The 13,956-nt window shown below is 41.6% G+C and overlaps 1 protein-coding gene across 1 annotated transcript in view; it reads right to left on the bottom strand.

Moving 5' to 3' along the window:
* EXOC4 (exocyst complex component 4) overlaps positions 1-13,956 on the bottom strand; it is a 750,505-nt gene that overhangs the window by 45,727 nt on the left and 690,822 nt on the right. The window contains exon 17 of the mRNA XM_042925097.1: positions 10,409-10,568. Coding sequence (XP_042781031.1) covers positions 10,409-10,568 — 160 coding nt within the window. The remainder of the gene's footprint in view (positions 1-10,408; positions 10,569-13,956) is intronic.

Here is a 13,956-nt window from a genome sequence, read left to right as displayed (position 1 = left end):
AGGGGTTGTAGCTCTGCTTTCATAGCTATGGCAATTCTGCCTATTTCCTACATTTAAGCAGCAAAACTAAACACTTTATCTTCATTTAGAAAACGAGAAAGGTCAGCTTCCAGCCTAAAGTTTTTCAGTAAGAATTCTAATAAAGTCAGTAAATGATCATTCTTGGGCTTTAGTCGAGAACAAGCTTTGTATCTTTTTAGCACAATCATTTCCTGGCAGAAAAATGGCCTCGCTGGATGAATTAATTCAATTTCCTAACTATGACGACTACAGAGGTAGTGCAGGGTATAAAAATAGCACAACTGGATGAGAGATTTTGGGCAAGTCGCTTCTGATTTCCATTCCTTGGGATCTTTATTGGAAAAACACTGCCTGTCATCTATGCTAATCCCTGAATCATTCCAATTTCAGCACATGTGCTACAAAGGGAAAACTACAACTCTCTGCCAATAATCTCGAGGAATCCTAAATTATACATTGACATTATATACGTACAAGGTATAGTGACATTAATTGAACATAATCAGAAAGAATTCTGATTTAATCAAAGCCTCATACATAAGATATGAGAAATCAAACACCAATACAGCCAGGTATTACTTTTGAGAGCTTTATAAATGCTCATTTTGGGGAGGTACTCTATGGGGGATAAAGAGTCCTCATTAAATAATTAATTAAAGATCAATTAATTGCTAGAATGTATGGAACCTATTATGAGTGCAATAAATACAGAAAAAGTAGATCAGTAGAAAGAGGGATGGTCAGGAACAGGCAGCAAAGGCAAATGAAGGTTTGATTAGTGAGATGCAATGTTATTGAAATCCACTTGTACAAAATTTTAAAGAAAATTTTCTCAGAGATCAGGCCATACAAATGTTTATTATTAAATTTTATTAATGGGTATATTTCCTTCTCCCAGGCAGCAAAAGCTATTTAAACCATCATATTTCCCAATTTACTCTGGCCCCTAGGAAAGTCAGGGCTAGCTTTGCATGATCATCAAATTCAAGAGATAAAACAGAATTTTTAGGGGGCATCACCATTAAAAGAATTTTGTTAGCAGACTAATCTCTCCCATAAAATGAATCATAAATCCACATGATTAATAATCTTGAGTTAAAAACCTGGAGTATTACAGGTAAAGGTTTGAAAAGGAAGAGGTTGGGGGCACCTGGGTGGCTCAGTGGGTTAAGTGTTTGACTTCAGCTCAGGTCATGATCTCGCGGTTAGTGAGTTCGAGCCCACGATGGGCTCTGTGCTGACAGCTCGGAGCCTGGAACCTGCTTTGGATTCTGTGTCTCCCTCTCTCTCTGCCCCTCCCCCACTAGCACTCTGTCTCTATCTCTGTCACTCTCTCTCTCTCAAAACAAAAAAGCATTAAAAAAAAAAAGATTTGAAAAGGAATAGGTTACCCTAAGATTAAAGAAGCAGATAAAACCAATGGCAGAATAAAGGTGGGAAAAAATAAGCAGAGAAAAGAACATGAAAAATATAGACCTATGAATTTTTTTCAGAAACAAAATTGCTCTTCCAGCAAGGCAATCAAGTAACATTTTACTTAATAGGTGGGGGCATTTCATATTTGTAGCCAAATCACCTCCAAAGCTTACTCGAGAGGCAGTACCCCCTCTTGATGCCCTGACTGATGGCAATTTAGGGGACCACAGATATTCATCTGTCTGCAGGTCTGCGGGTGTTTCCAGTAGATGGCAGCATGTCATTGTTAATTCCTGTCTAGCAGGCTACACCCTGGTCAGTCTGAACAGGAAAACCCACAACCTTTCCTGCAGAAAACCAAAAAGGGCTGCTCCTGGTGGCATAGGTTTGCAGGAAGTAAGCCCACCTGAACAGCCTCCTTGGAAGGAGTTCAACATTCTCAGCCACGCCGGAGATCGTTCTTGGCCATAGATACAGCACAAGGTCAAAGACAATGTGAACTGATATATATTCGGTTTCTAGGCTGGCTTTGTCACTCTGTCACCTTGAGGAAGGCACTGTGGGGCCATCCCTTCCTTATCCGCTTCAGGGCTTCCTCCTCTCATACCTTTTACATGCTGTTCCGCAGGGCACGGCCTCCATCTACAGTGCTTATAAGGTGCTTATTTCTCCGATGGGTTCAAACGACAACCCTAGGCTGATGACTCCCCACATCTGCTTGTTCAATACCGTCACCCCCACCCCGACCCCAGCTTCTAGCTTACCTGCCCAGGTGCATGTTGGACAACTCCACTGGGAAATCTCACAGGAATCTTAACACTCGTCACATCCACTGATCTCTCCTTCATCAAACCTCCCTCTCCCTCCCCCCAGGCTTATCTTTTTAAAAAAACATCTAACTGCCTTTATTCACTGATTTCTGAGTTGGGCAGCATCCCATCTAGCAAATGGAAGGGTGCTCCTAGGCTTATCTTATTGGATGGTATTGTGAGCACCTTAGATACCCATGCCAGAAAGTGCCCTGACTCCTTTCCTTTATTCTCACTGTTGGTCACGCCCTACGTCCTGCCAATTTTAGTTCTTCTCAACTGGTGTTCTCCATGGCCCCCCAGCACTGACCTAATTCAGGCCCTACACATCTCTCTTAACAATCACCTTCCACTTGGTCTGGAAGGCCTGCAGTTTTATGGCCCTCTTATCCATTTCCTACTTAGCTTTAGATACAAATCTGACCATCTCACTCTTCCCCTGAATCCATTTACCCCGCAGGATAAAGTCTGGACACCTTCACGTTTTCATCCCACGGGCATTTACCGAATGCCTACTACAGGCTGGTGCGTTCTAGGCCCTGGGGCTAGAGAAAGGAACAAGATCCTTGTCTCACGACGCTCACATTCTACTTTCATAGACAGATAAGGAACAAATAAACAAGTAAGTAGAGAATGTGTAAGATGGTGATGCGTGCTAAGAAAAAACAAATCAGGGTAAGTAAAACGGGGAGTGCTGGTGGGAGAGGAGGCGTGTTTTGAAACACTGCAGAGGAGGCCTCTCATGAGGTGGCAGTTGTGCTGAGTCACCCTTGGCCAGCTCTGTTTTCCTCCTGCCTTATCTTCTACCCTTCCCTTCTCGAGGGTCTGCTCCAGTCACCCTGAACTGCCCTTTCTCTCTCGTTTTTTAAGCTTTTATTTATTTAGTTTTGAGACTGGGGGTGGGGGGAGATGAGCAGGGAAGGGGCAGAGAGAGAGGAAGAGAGAAGATACCAAGCAGGTTCCACACTGTCAGCCCAGAGCCAGGGTGGGGCTCGATCTCATGAACCCTGATGAGATCATGACCTGAGCTGAAATCAAGAGTCAGACTCCTTTAACTGGCTGAGCCATCCAGGCGCCCCTGTCTGTGTTTGATTACAGCAATCCTAGTGGGTGCAATATGATTATCTTGTTGTGGTTTTGACTTGCATTTCCCTAATAACAAACTATGTTGAGCATCTTTTTATGTGTGTATTACCCAACTATGTATCTTCTTTGGAGAAATGGCTATACACATCCTTTGCCTGTTTTTTTATTAAGTTTTTTTTCCCAGTAGTTTCAGATTTACAGAAAAATTGAAAAGACAGCACAAAGACTTCCCATATACTTAGGCCTAGTTTCCCTCTTATTAACATCTTATATTTGTATGATATATTTATCCTGACTAATGAATCAATATTGATATGTTATTATTAATTAAAGTCCATAGTTTATTAACATTTTCTTAGTTTTTACATAATATCCTTTCTCTGTTCCAGGATCCCATCTGCATTACATGTAGATGTACATTACATTACATGTACATGTAGGACACTGCATTACATGTAACAGCCATGCCTTCTTAGGCTCCTTTTGGCTACAAAAGTTTCTCAGATTTGCCTTGCTTTTGATGACCTTGACAGTTTTGAGAAGTACTGGTCAAGTATTCCGTAGGATCCCCCTTTATTGAAAATTCTTTGATGTTTTCCTCAATTGTATGAGGGTTATGGGTTTCGGGAAAGATCACAGAGGTGAAGTATCATTTTCATCCCTTCAAATCAAGGGTATTATCTGTCAATGTGATTTATGCATGTTGGTGTTGATCCTTGATCACCCGACTAAAGTACAATTGATCAGATTTCTCCACTATAAAGTTACTTTCCTCCCATTCCATACGTACGCTTTGGAAGGAAGTCCCTATGTGCAACCTCTACTTAAGAAGTGGGGAGTTAGGTTCCTCCTTTAGGGCAGTTTCTACATAATTCATTTGGAATTCTTCTGTATAGGAGATTTGTCTCTTCTTCCTCACTTATTACTAATTTATTCAAAAAATTTATTACATCACTATGGACTCATAAACATTTATTCTATACTTTGTGTCATAGCCCAATACTTTATTTGTTGCACAAATAGTCCTAGCTTTGCCCATTAGGAGCTCTTTCAAGTTGGCTCCTGTGCCCCTTTGACACATTCCTGGCAATGTGGGGTGTGTGTGTGTGTGTGTGTGTGTGTGTGTGTGTTTGTGTGTGTATATTTAGTACCTCCTTAAATTTCTGGCACTATAAGACGCTCCAGGCTCATCTTGTATATTTTCTGTCCCAGTCCTAGACTCAGCCATTTCTCTCAGAAGCCCTGCTTCCGTTTACTGGAGAAGAGTTTTAGAAATCAAGATCTGGGCACTAGCTAGGATGGTTGTTACTGGGGCACCTTTACCTATCCTTTAATTGGGTTATTTGCCTTTGTATTATTGAGTTGTAAGAGTTCTCCATGAATTCTGGATGTAAGTAACTTACTAGATATATGATATGCAAATATTTTCTCCCATTCTTTTGGTTGTCTCTTCACTCTCTTGATTCAGCCTCTTAATGAGTTAAACAAACATGGTGTATTATACTTTTCCATATAAGCCTGTGTCCTGAGGAAGCATTTAAGGCAAGATTTTTTTCTCCTTTGGTTCCCAGATTCCAAATGGTTCCAGTGGGATTTTTCTGTTGGCTTTTGTGAAGAGGTCCCTAAGTATGTGTATTACACATAGGAGATATGGGACTTCATTGGTTAAGTAAACATATATAGAATAGCTCCAAAGCGAAACTGGAGTTGCTGGAAAGGGACCTAGGGCTGGAGAAGGGAGGAATCGGGCATGTAGAAGCAGAGACTGACTTTCATTAAAAATAAAACCACTTGGGGCGCCTGGGTGGCTTAGTCGGTTAAGCGTCCGACTTCAGCTCAGGTCACAATCTCGCGGTCTGTGAGTTCGAGCCCTGCGTCGGGCTCTAGGCTGATGGCTCAGAGCCTGGAGCCTGCTTCTGATTCTGTGTCTCCCTCTCTCTCTGCCCCTCCCACATTCATGCTCTGTCTCAAAAATAAATAAAAACATTAAAAAAAATGAAAAAAAAAATAAAACCACTCAGTGTCCAAAGAGAGATCATAACTTCATCATTGAAAAGATCCGCTTCATCTTTGGAAACACATGATGAGTGTATATGCTGGGAAGAGCAGGGGTTTCTTAGGGACTGTTCAATGAGAAAAGAGAGGTTGCCAATTTCGGTCTTTTCTGTATCATACCGGAAACACTCTAATTGCATTTTTGTTTGCCACGAACGCATCAGACCCTACCACGGCATTGAGCAGTGAGAAGTCTATTCCCAAAACTTGTTTCTGCACTGGGTAAGTTGTGTAGGGAAGATTAAGGAGTGTGAACCAAAGCATTTCAGTCCTCTCCTCAGGTCACCAGGGCCCAATTCTTTGCCCTAAGCTAATTTAACCTACCAGCGCCATTTGACACAGATGAAGACACTCTCCTCCTAAAACACTTTCTTCTGGGGCACAGACCTCTCTCCTGCTATCATCCTACTTCATCGGCTGCTGGTTCTCAGGTTCCTGGGCTGGTGTGTCCTCAGCACTCCAACATCTCAACGCTGGAGGACCTACCAAGGCCCAGTTCTTGGATGGCTTCTCTTTTCGGTCTGCTTGTGTTTTCAGTAAGATCTGGTGTCTCATGCCATCTCATGCCTCTACTTATTTATTTATTTTTAAATCCCATCTACAAGCTGATGACTCCTGGACTCCTTTTTCCCGCCCAGCCCTCTTTCCCGAATTCAGATTGGTATATTCAGCTCTCTCTTCGTTATCTCTATTCACATGTCTAATGTGCACCTCAGACTTAGTACTTCCAAACCCAAGCTGTTGATACCCCCTTCTTATCTGCCCCATTGCTACCTCCCCAAACTCAATCTGCCTTTCCCACCGTCTGGCTCATTTTTGCTTCGGTAAATCAAAATGCCAACCTTTGAATTGCTCAGAACAAAAACTTTGGAGTCACTGGCTTGCTTCCAATCCCTCAGCAAATCCTATCAGCTCTCCTTTTAAAATATATCCTAATCTGACCACTTCTCATCCTCTGCACTGCTACCATCTTGGTCTGAATCACCACCATCTTTCATGTAGGTTCATGCGATAGTTTCCTAACAGCTCCTTCTGCCTTTGCCCTTGCCTGCAACCTCCCCTCCCCAATTGTCTATTTGCAACATAGCGGCCAGAGTGAGTCTTTTGCAACATAAGTCACGTTATGGCGGTCTTCTGTTCCACACCATCTGATAGTTTCCTACCTCCCTCAAAGTAGAACCCAATGTTATTGCAACAGCCTTCAAGATCTCAGATTCTTAAACCTTTGACATCATTTCTTCTTCTTCCTGTTGCTCATTCACTTTAGCCATACATACTGGCCTTTCTGCTGTTCTTTAAATGCCAGTCATACTCCTCTCTCTGGTTCTTTCCTCTCATACCTCTTTTTCTGGTATGCTTTCTCCTGAGGTATCCACATGGCTTGTTCCCGGTCTTTCTTTAGGTCTTTCCTCAAATGTTACCGTATCATTAAGGGCTTCTGTGGCCACTCTAAAATTGTGGGTTACCTTCATTACACCCTGGCATACTCTAGTCCCCTTCCCATGCCTGATTTTTCACCGTAGCACAGAGGGAAGAACCAGGAAGAAACCTCTGGGGTCATCTTTTTGAATAATGGGTTCACTTAAACTGTAAAGATTGCCAGATCCACCTTGGGGACTTGAGTGCCCATTCATTCAGACGTCTCCCGATACACAGTGCCTGGACTGCTAGGTTGTTTCAGTGACTCAGCTTTGGGAAGTGCATGGCAGCTCAGGGTAAGATGATTTCTGATGAAAGGAACTAAAAAGCACACCCGTAAAGCCCTTCCATTTCCCAGTTAATCTGTAGTAATTTTCCAGGACAAAGTAACTTCTTGAGTCTGAAAACTTAGAGTGGGGTCAAAAGGGTCAGAGCCATAGCAGAGATCATTATCATAGGGGACAGGGCTTCTCTGTAATTCTGGTGATTATACAGGTTATCCTGATCCTTTGCTCCCCCAAGATTTATCTTCTTATTGGAGATCAGAGTAAAGGTGTGTATAAAAAAGACAGACAACAATACCACAAGCAGAAGAATCAACACAAATGGAATCACTCCAGATCTCTCTTTATTACAGAAAGGGCGTTCTATTTTCCACCGGCCAGGGAGGCTGTGGAGGTGAAAAAAAACTACAAGAGCCTTGCAACTTCTCGTTAAGTAAGTTTTCTGACACATTGGCAACTAGTGATTAATTACTGTGTTAGAAGATAACATTCCTATAGAGATTTGCTGGAAATAGAGATGCTGTCCATGCTTGATTAGACATTGCTTAAGGAATGCTGAGGCACACTGTTGCCGTCTCTTATTTCTGGCTATTTTGGTATCGCTGTTATATTTATTTTACATAGCTTCAAATTCAGTAGAATTGATGGAGCCCATTTCACAAAACCCGTCCCTACCAAAAACAGGAATGAAAAAAAATAAGGCTGTAAAGTGCATCTATGTATGCATGTGTGTATGTGAGCAAGAGAAAATGAGGGTGAAACAGACTAGGAATAGTGGAGATATACTGTTGCTTTTGTAAATGCTTTCTGCTCTACAAGGAAAGACCTGCAAGGGAGATACTGCTCCGTATAAGCTTCTAAGAACATTGACCTATGTCAGCTGGTTAAAACTTTCAGGGCATTAAAGACTAAACTAAAACTAAACTTTGCCATTAGCCAAGCCCTTTGCCAGCCACCCCCCCCCCCCCCCCAAAAGCCTTGATTTTGATACCTATCCATTCATCCAGTACACGTGATGAGCACTTACTCTGGTCCGGGCACTGAGAAAACAGACAGGAAGAGTCGCGGTCTCTTGGAACATTCAAGTCTCATAGGGAGAGGTCTTCTGAGCCAGGATCAAAAGGACAGACTCATCCAATGCTACATACTTATGCTGCTTATTTCCTTTCATACTCCATGGGGAGTAGAGAGTAACAGTAGCAGTACCTCTCCCAAGTGGTCACATTTCCGCTCACGCCCATTTCCTCGGACATCATTCATAAATCCAACTGTAAAAGGCACGGCTTGGTTGCCGTTCAGTTATTTCCTGAAGAAACGCTTTGCTGGCACACAGCCCACCGATGCCAACCTCAATACTGCCCAGTCAGCATTTCATTATTCAGATGCTAGTTTTTTGAGTACGCGTTCAGGCCCCATGCTGTCTGCCAAAAACTGTGCTAATTTACTTATTTCAGCTAAATAAAAAAAAAAAAATCATTTAAAAAAGGATGATTGAATTTAAGAATTATATTCCTCAGAGAATTAGTAATGCTTTGCTGTATCCCCCAGGCCTCCATGTACTTAAATTCCCCTTGTCAATGTTATTATGAATAGACTAATTCAATAATGAGATCATTCCCCATAAGAGCGACCAAATAAATGCAGTATTCAGTCACACCTGGTTTCCCTAATCTGAGCAAGGAAGGCTTTCTACCAAATTTAGCCTAAAATAGGGAATTTAATGAACACACACACACACGCACACAAGAAGGAAGAACAAGACAGGAGGAGGACAGAGAAGGAGAGGAACAGGTGGCAATGGAACAAATGGGAGTGATAGATTGGAGAAGAAAAGTTAAAAATGAAGACATATGGTTATATGCTTTCCAAACAAAGATCCTAGCACATATGTCTTAATACCTGTCAAAGTAATGTAATATTTCATCATCCTTTGAAATGTCTTCAGAATTGTTTCAAATTTTCTAGAACTTCTCGAGGAATCCAAAAGTCAAGTGAAATGGCACAGAAGTACTAAATGTTAGGCAGGAGAACTCTGCACTATTACCAACAAATGACTTTCTAGCCATAAGGGAGTTTGTGGAATAATTCACCAAGGTACAAACAGCAGTAATGCACCACGGTACGATAATCATTCATCCTCTGCAAAACTGTTTTCACTTTCACTGAAGCTCCAAAGGTCTGATGATTTAAGTAAGGGAGAGCCAGCGTTGAGACCACACGAAGAGAGAATAAAATCACCTCTTAAATTTGAAAAGGTGCATTATAAAGAAACATTAAAAACTGAGATCAGCAAACCTAGGACAGAGAAAGGAAGAGTGCGATTTAAAAGAAGAGCCTTCAAGGACATGAAGGGTGGGCATGGTTGACGATGAGCCCCCAAAACGAACATGAGAAGAGAAGACAGGTTTCAACTGGGAAGAGAGAACAGATGAGGAAAAAGATTCATGGACACATACACTCAACCCTTGTTATTTATAATGAGAGAAAAAAAGGGAAAAAATCCTAATGCTTAAAAAATTTGCAAATGATTAAATAATGCCTAATTTATGCCGTGGAATAAGTGTTCAGGTATTAAAAGTGATACCGCCGACCCTTGAACAGTGTGGGAAGGTAGGGGCGCCAACCTCCTACACAGTCACAAATCTGTGTATAACTTCTGACTCCCCGCCAGAAAACTTAACTACTAACAGCCTACTGCTGACCAGAAGCCTTACTGAGAACATAAACAGTTGATTAACACGTATTTTGTATGTTATACATTTTATATATTATTTTTATATACGTAAAACACTGTTTTCAAAGAATAGTACTGATATGGGGAAATGCAGTTAAGCAAATATAAAATTACATTAACATAGTTGCAATTTTGTAAAAAGAGAAATTGCATGCACGCATAGTATGAAAATTCACTTGTATACTTAGCACAGGCACAAAAGCCAGGAGAAACAACGCCCAATGTCAAAGTCTCTGGATGAAAGTCTTAGGAGCAATGTTTATTTTATTTTTTGTATTTTATGTCACAGATCTTAGGCAGTGAGCAAATATTACTTTCATAATAAGAAAAAAGTTACTGAAGTTTTGTAGTAAGAGCTTAGCTTAGACAACAGGGAAAACTACCTGCCTAAGTGAGGTTAAGCATCCAACAGAATTGTATCGAATTACCTTCTCTAAGACTAAAGAACGTCTAATTATTTCACTGTTGTTTTTTTTTTTTAAATTAACTTTTGCAGTACCGAGAATCCATTTTTCTAAATGATTTTTACGGGCGATGGGATCTTGGCTTTGGTACAAGGGACTTCGCCCAATCTTTCCTCCTACCTTGCAAAATCCAGGTCTGCCTCCCGCGACATGGTGATGTTGGTCAAATTCTGCTGAAGGACAAAAATGTTTCTACACATCTTCTTGATGCCGGACTCGCTGATGCGCCTGAAGTACTGGGCACCATTAATGAGGATGCAGGAGATCAGGTGACCCAGGCCTGAGGGGCCAGCACAGGTCAGTGGAGGGAAAAGAGAAGATAGATTAGTGCCACCCTGCATGAACTCACACATGAATATGGAAGGATTTCTCTTTTCTCATCCTCCACAAATTTAAACGACCAAAGAAAACACACCTGTGAGGGTTGTTGTGCCCACTGATCTTACACTTGTTCCAGAGTATTTAAATATTGTCCTAATAGTTAGATATGGAGAGGCTTTATGTAACATAACCTGGTAAATCCATAGCTCCAGCACTGCCATATTTATCGTAAGCTATCATACCAGGGGCTTAGAAAATATGCCAGGTTAGGGGCGCCTGGGTGGCTCAATCGGTTAAGTGTCCGACTTCTGCTCAAGTCATGATCTCGCGGTTCTTGAGTTTGAGCCCTGAGCCGGGCTCTGTGCTGACAGCTCAGAGCCTGGAGCCTGCTTCAGATTCTGTGTCTCCCTCTCTCTCTACCCGCTACCCCTCGCTCACACACTCTCTCTCTCTCTCTCAAAAATAAAATAAAAACATTAAAAAGTTGAAAAAAAAAAAAAAGAAAATACGCCAGGTTGTTATAAACTACTCAAGAGCAGTGGGACTCATTTTTCTGCAAAGTGGTTTTGGAAGCAGAGATGAACACATGTAAATACAATGATCTGTTTGCTTTCCTCTTCCTCCCACAAAAAAAGCCAGGGGTGTACTTTTGGCTCAAAAGTTGATTTGGAACCTAATAAGGCAAAAATAGAGTAAGAAATTGATGCATGTGGGTTGCCATTTGTCAAAGCTTTCGCTAGAACTCTAAAGCTAGTCCGGCTTGTTACAAGCCATCTACTATTTTTGTTATCTTCCCCTTCTAAAGGCAGAGTTCCTCTGTGGTGAAGGTTCAGATGGGAGCTCAGGGCACCTCTTCAGGTTCAATGACTCCCACTATCTGCAAAATGAGTTTCCTTGTTTAGGATGAAGGTCAAAAAGAAGAGGAGGAACATTCTCTCTTGCTTCAGCTCCCCTCATCCAGCGTTGCTTCCAGACCACGAACTCACTTGTATGTGTTACCGTTTGAAAGTGAAGCAAAAGGCTTTTTACTCAAAGAAAAAGAAACACACACATGGATTTTACATGTAAAGCCAGACAACTGATTGATGTGAAAAATCTCTGTAAGTCACGTTTTGGTGTGATTTTACTGAGCCCGTAACTTCAGGCACAATTTTATTCCACCATGGTAAAATGCAGTTTGCCCCGAGTGTAGGCAATGGGAGGGGGGTGCACTGTGTAATCAGAATAGCAAATAATAATCAATATATTAAATAAGTAAATTTATATTAATAAATATGTATAATAGATCGTAATAATAATTAAAAATAAAACCTATAAGAGGTTGTCTGCTTTACATTACCACTGTATACTGGTAATTTCAAATTAAGAATTTTTTTAAATGTTTATTTTAATTAATTTTATTTTTTATTAAATATAATGTATTGTCAAATTGGTTTTCATACAACACCCAGTGGTCATTCCAACAGGTGCCCTCCTCAATGCCCCTCTCCCCCACCCCCCATCAACCCTTAGTTTGTTCTCAGTATTTAAGAGTCTCTTATAGTTTGCCTCCCTCCCTCTCTGCTTATTTTTGAGAGAGAGAGAGAGAGAGAGAGAGAGAGAGAGAGACAGACAGAGCGCAAGCAGGGGAGGGGCAGGGATAGAGGGAGACACAGGATCTGAAGCAGGCTCCAGGCTCTGAGCTGTCAGCACAGAACCCGACACAGGGCTTGAACTCATGATCTGTGAGATCATGACCTGAGCCAAAGTCGGATGCTTAACTGACTGAGCCACCTAGGTGCCCATGGCAATTTCATATAATACCTGTGGTAACATACTTTTTTCTGTCACACCAAAGAAGACTGGGATCCTGTCACCCCCACTCTCTACCCCTTGGGAAATTCCATATTACGCCTTTTCGATTTGGAAAGTGGTGTCACGGAGAAATAGCTAGAGCTTTTTAAACAGAAGGTCTCCAATTTATGGTTTCTTAAACCCTATTCTACATCAGTGTGTTATGCTCATATTTCAAGAAAATGTCGCTACTCATCAGGATTAGATGTTAAGAAATGGCTGGGAAAAATGAGAGAGAAAGTCTGGGAACTGCAAATGTTGATAGATAGGGCTTAGAAGAGCCCCGGCCAAGAGCAAGAAGGAAACTGTGCAGTGAGTGAGGAGTGACTTCTCCGATGGGGACCGCTGCGGCCCTTGGAGTGTCAGCACCATGCAAGAAACAGCTAACCTTTTAATCACTTAGACTTTTTGGCTTAAGTCTTTTAGGGATAGTTTCCTCTCAGAACATACCTCCATCTTTATGATACAATTTAGTGGGAAAATAAGATTTTTAGTTTCGGGGTCCAAATGTGCTGGAACATAACTGTTTTATAAAGTGAGCAATGGCCCAGCATTTCTTTCCTGTCTCTGGGTTCCACGATTATTTGCACAGGGTACCTTCTTAATTATTTGAAATAACACTGGTTTAATTTTGAGAGACCTCGTAGATACTTTTGGCACCCAGGCCTACATACAAATAAACCAAAACAAGAAAGAAGGGAATATAGTTTGAAGTCCCAAAAGGGGTCCCTAGTGGGGGACTCCAGCATGAAAACTTATTTGGCTGGCATCACATATTTTGAAATGTTGAAGGTGAATGCCTTTAGATGGAACCATCTTTCATACCTTTCCTTGCTGGCCTGCCCCAAGGCATTCATGGATGCAGCCTTTCTAAAATCTCTGCTGATCAGAGGTTTCTGGTCTTTTCAGACAACAGTGCATTCTTTGAGAGAAACCTTGCCCTTTCACTGATAATTTTCGCCAATGACAGATCTTTCAGAGTCCTCTTCTCATTGTATACGTGTTTCTTTTTCTTTTCTTTTTTTTAAAGCTTTTTAATTTTTATTTATTTATTTTTAATTTGAGAGAGAGCACGCACATGTATGCACACATGGGAGAAGGGCAGGGAGAGAGGAGAGAGGGAATCCCAAATGGGCTCTGCGTTGTGGGGCTCGACCCCACAAACCTGTAAGATCATGCTCAAGCTGAAATCAAGAGTCAGATGCTTAGCCAACTGAGCCACCCAGGCATCTTGTTTCTTTTCCTTTTATGAACTCCTCTTGAGTGGGTCTCATGGCCCACTCTACATATTTACCCAATTCTTATGAGTGACATGTCAGGGAGGCAGCCAGACTGCCATCTATCTGCCTTACGTTGGATTAAATCCTATCAACCGGGAGCAGATGGCAGCCATATTGTCGTCTACCTAGCCATACACAGAGAAACTAGGTGTTGCAGCTTTAATCCAAAAAGAAAAGAAAAGGAAAAAACCCCAAACAACTACAAGTTTTGAACTTCAAAAGTAGAGAGACACA

This window comes from Panthera leo, chromosome A2 (genome assembly GCF_018350215.1).
Source record: "Panthera leo isolate Ple1 chromosome A2, P.leo_Ple1_pat1.1, whole genome shotgun sequence".
Taxonomy (NCBI): Eukaryota; Metazoa; Chordata; class Mammalia; order Carnivora; family Felidae; genus Panthera; species Panthera leo.
Note: the sequence above shows the minus strand (reverse complement) of the source record. Positions and strands in the feature narration are given on the sequence as shown.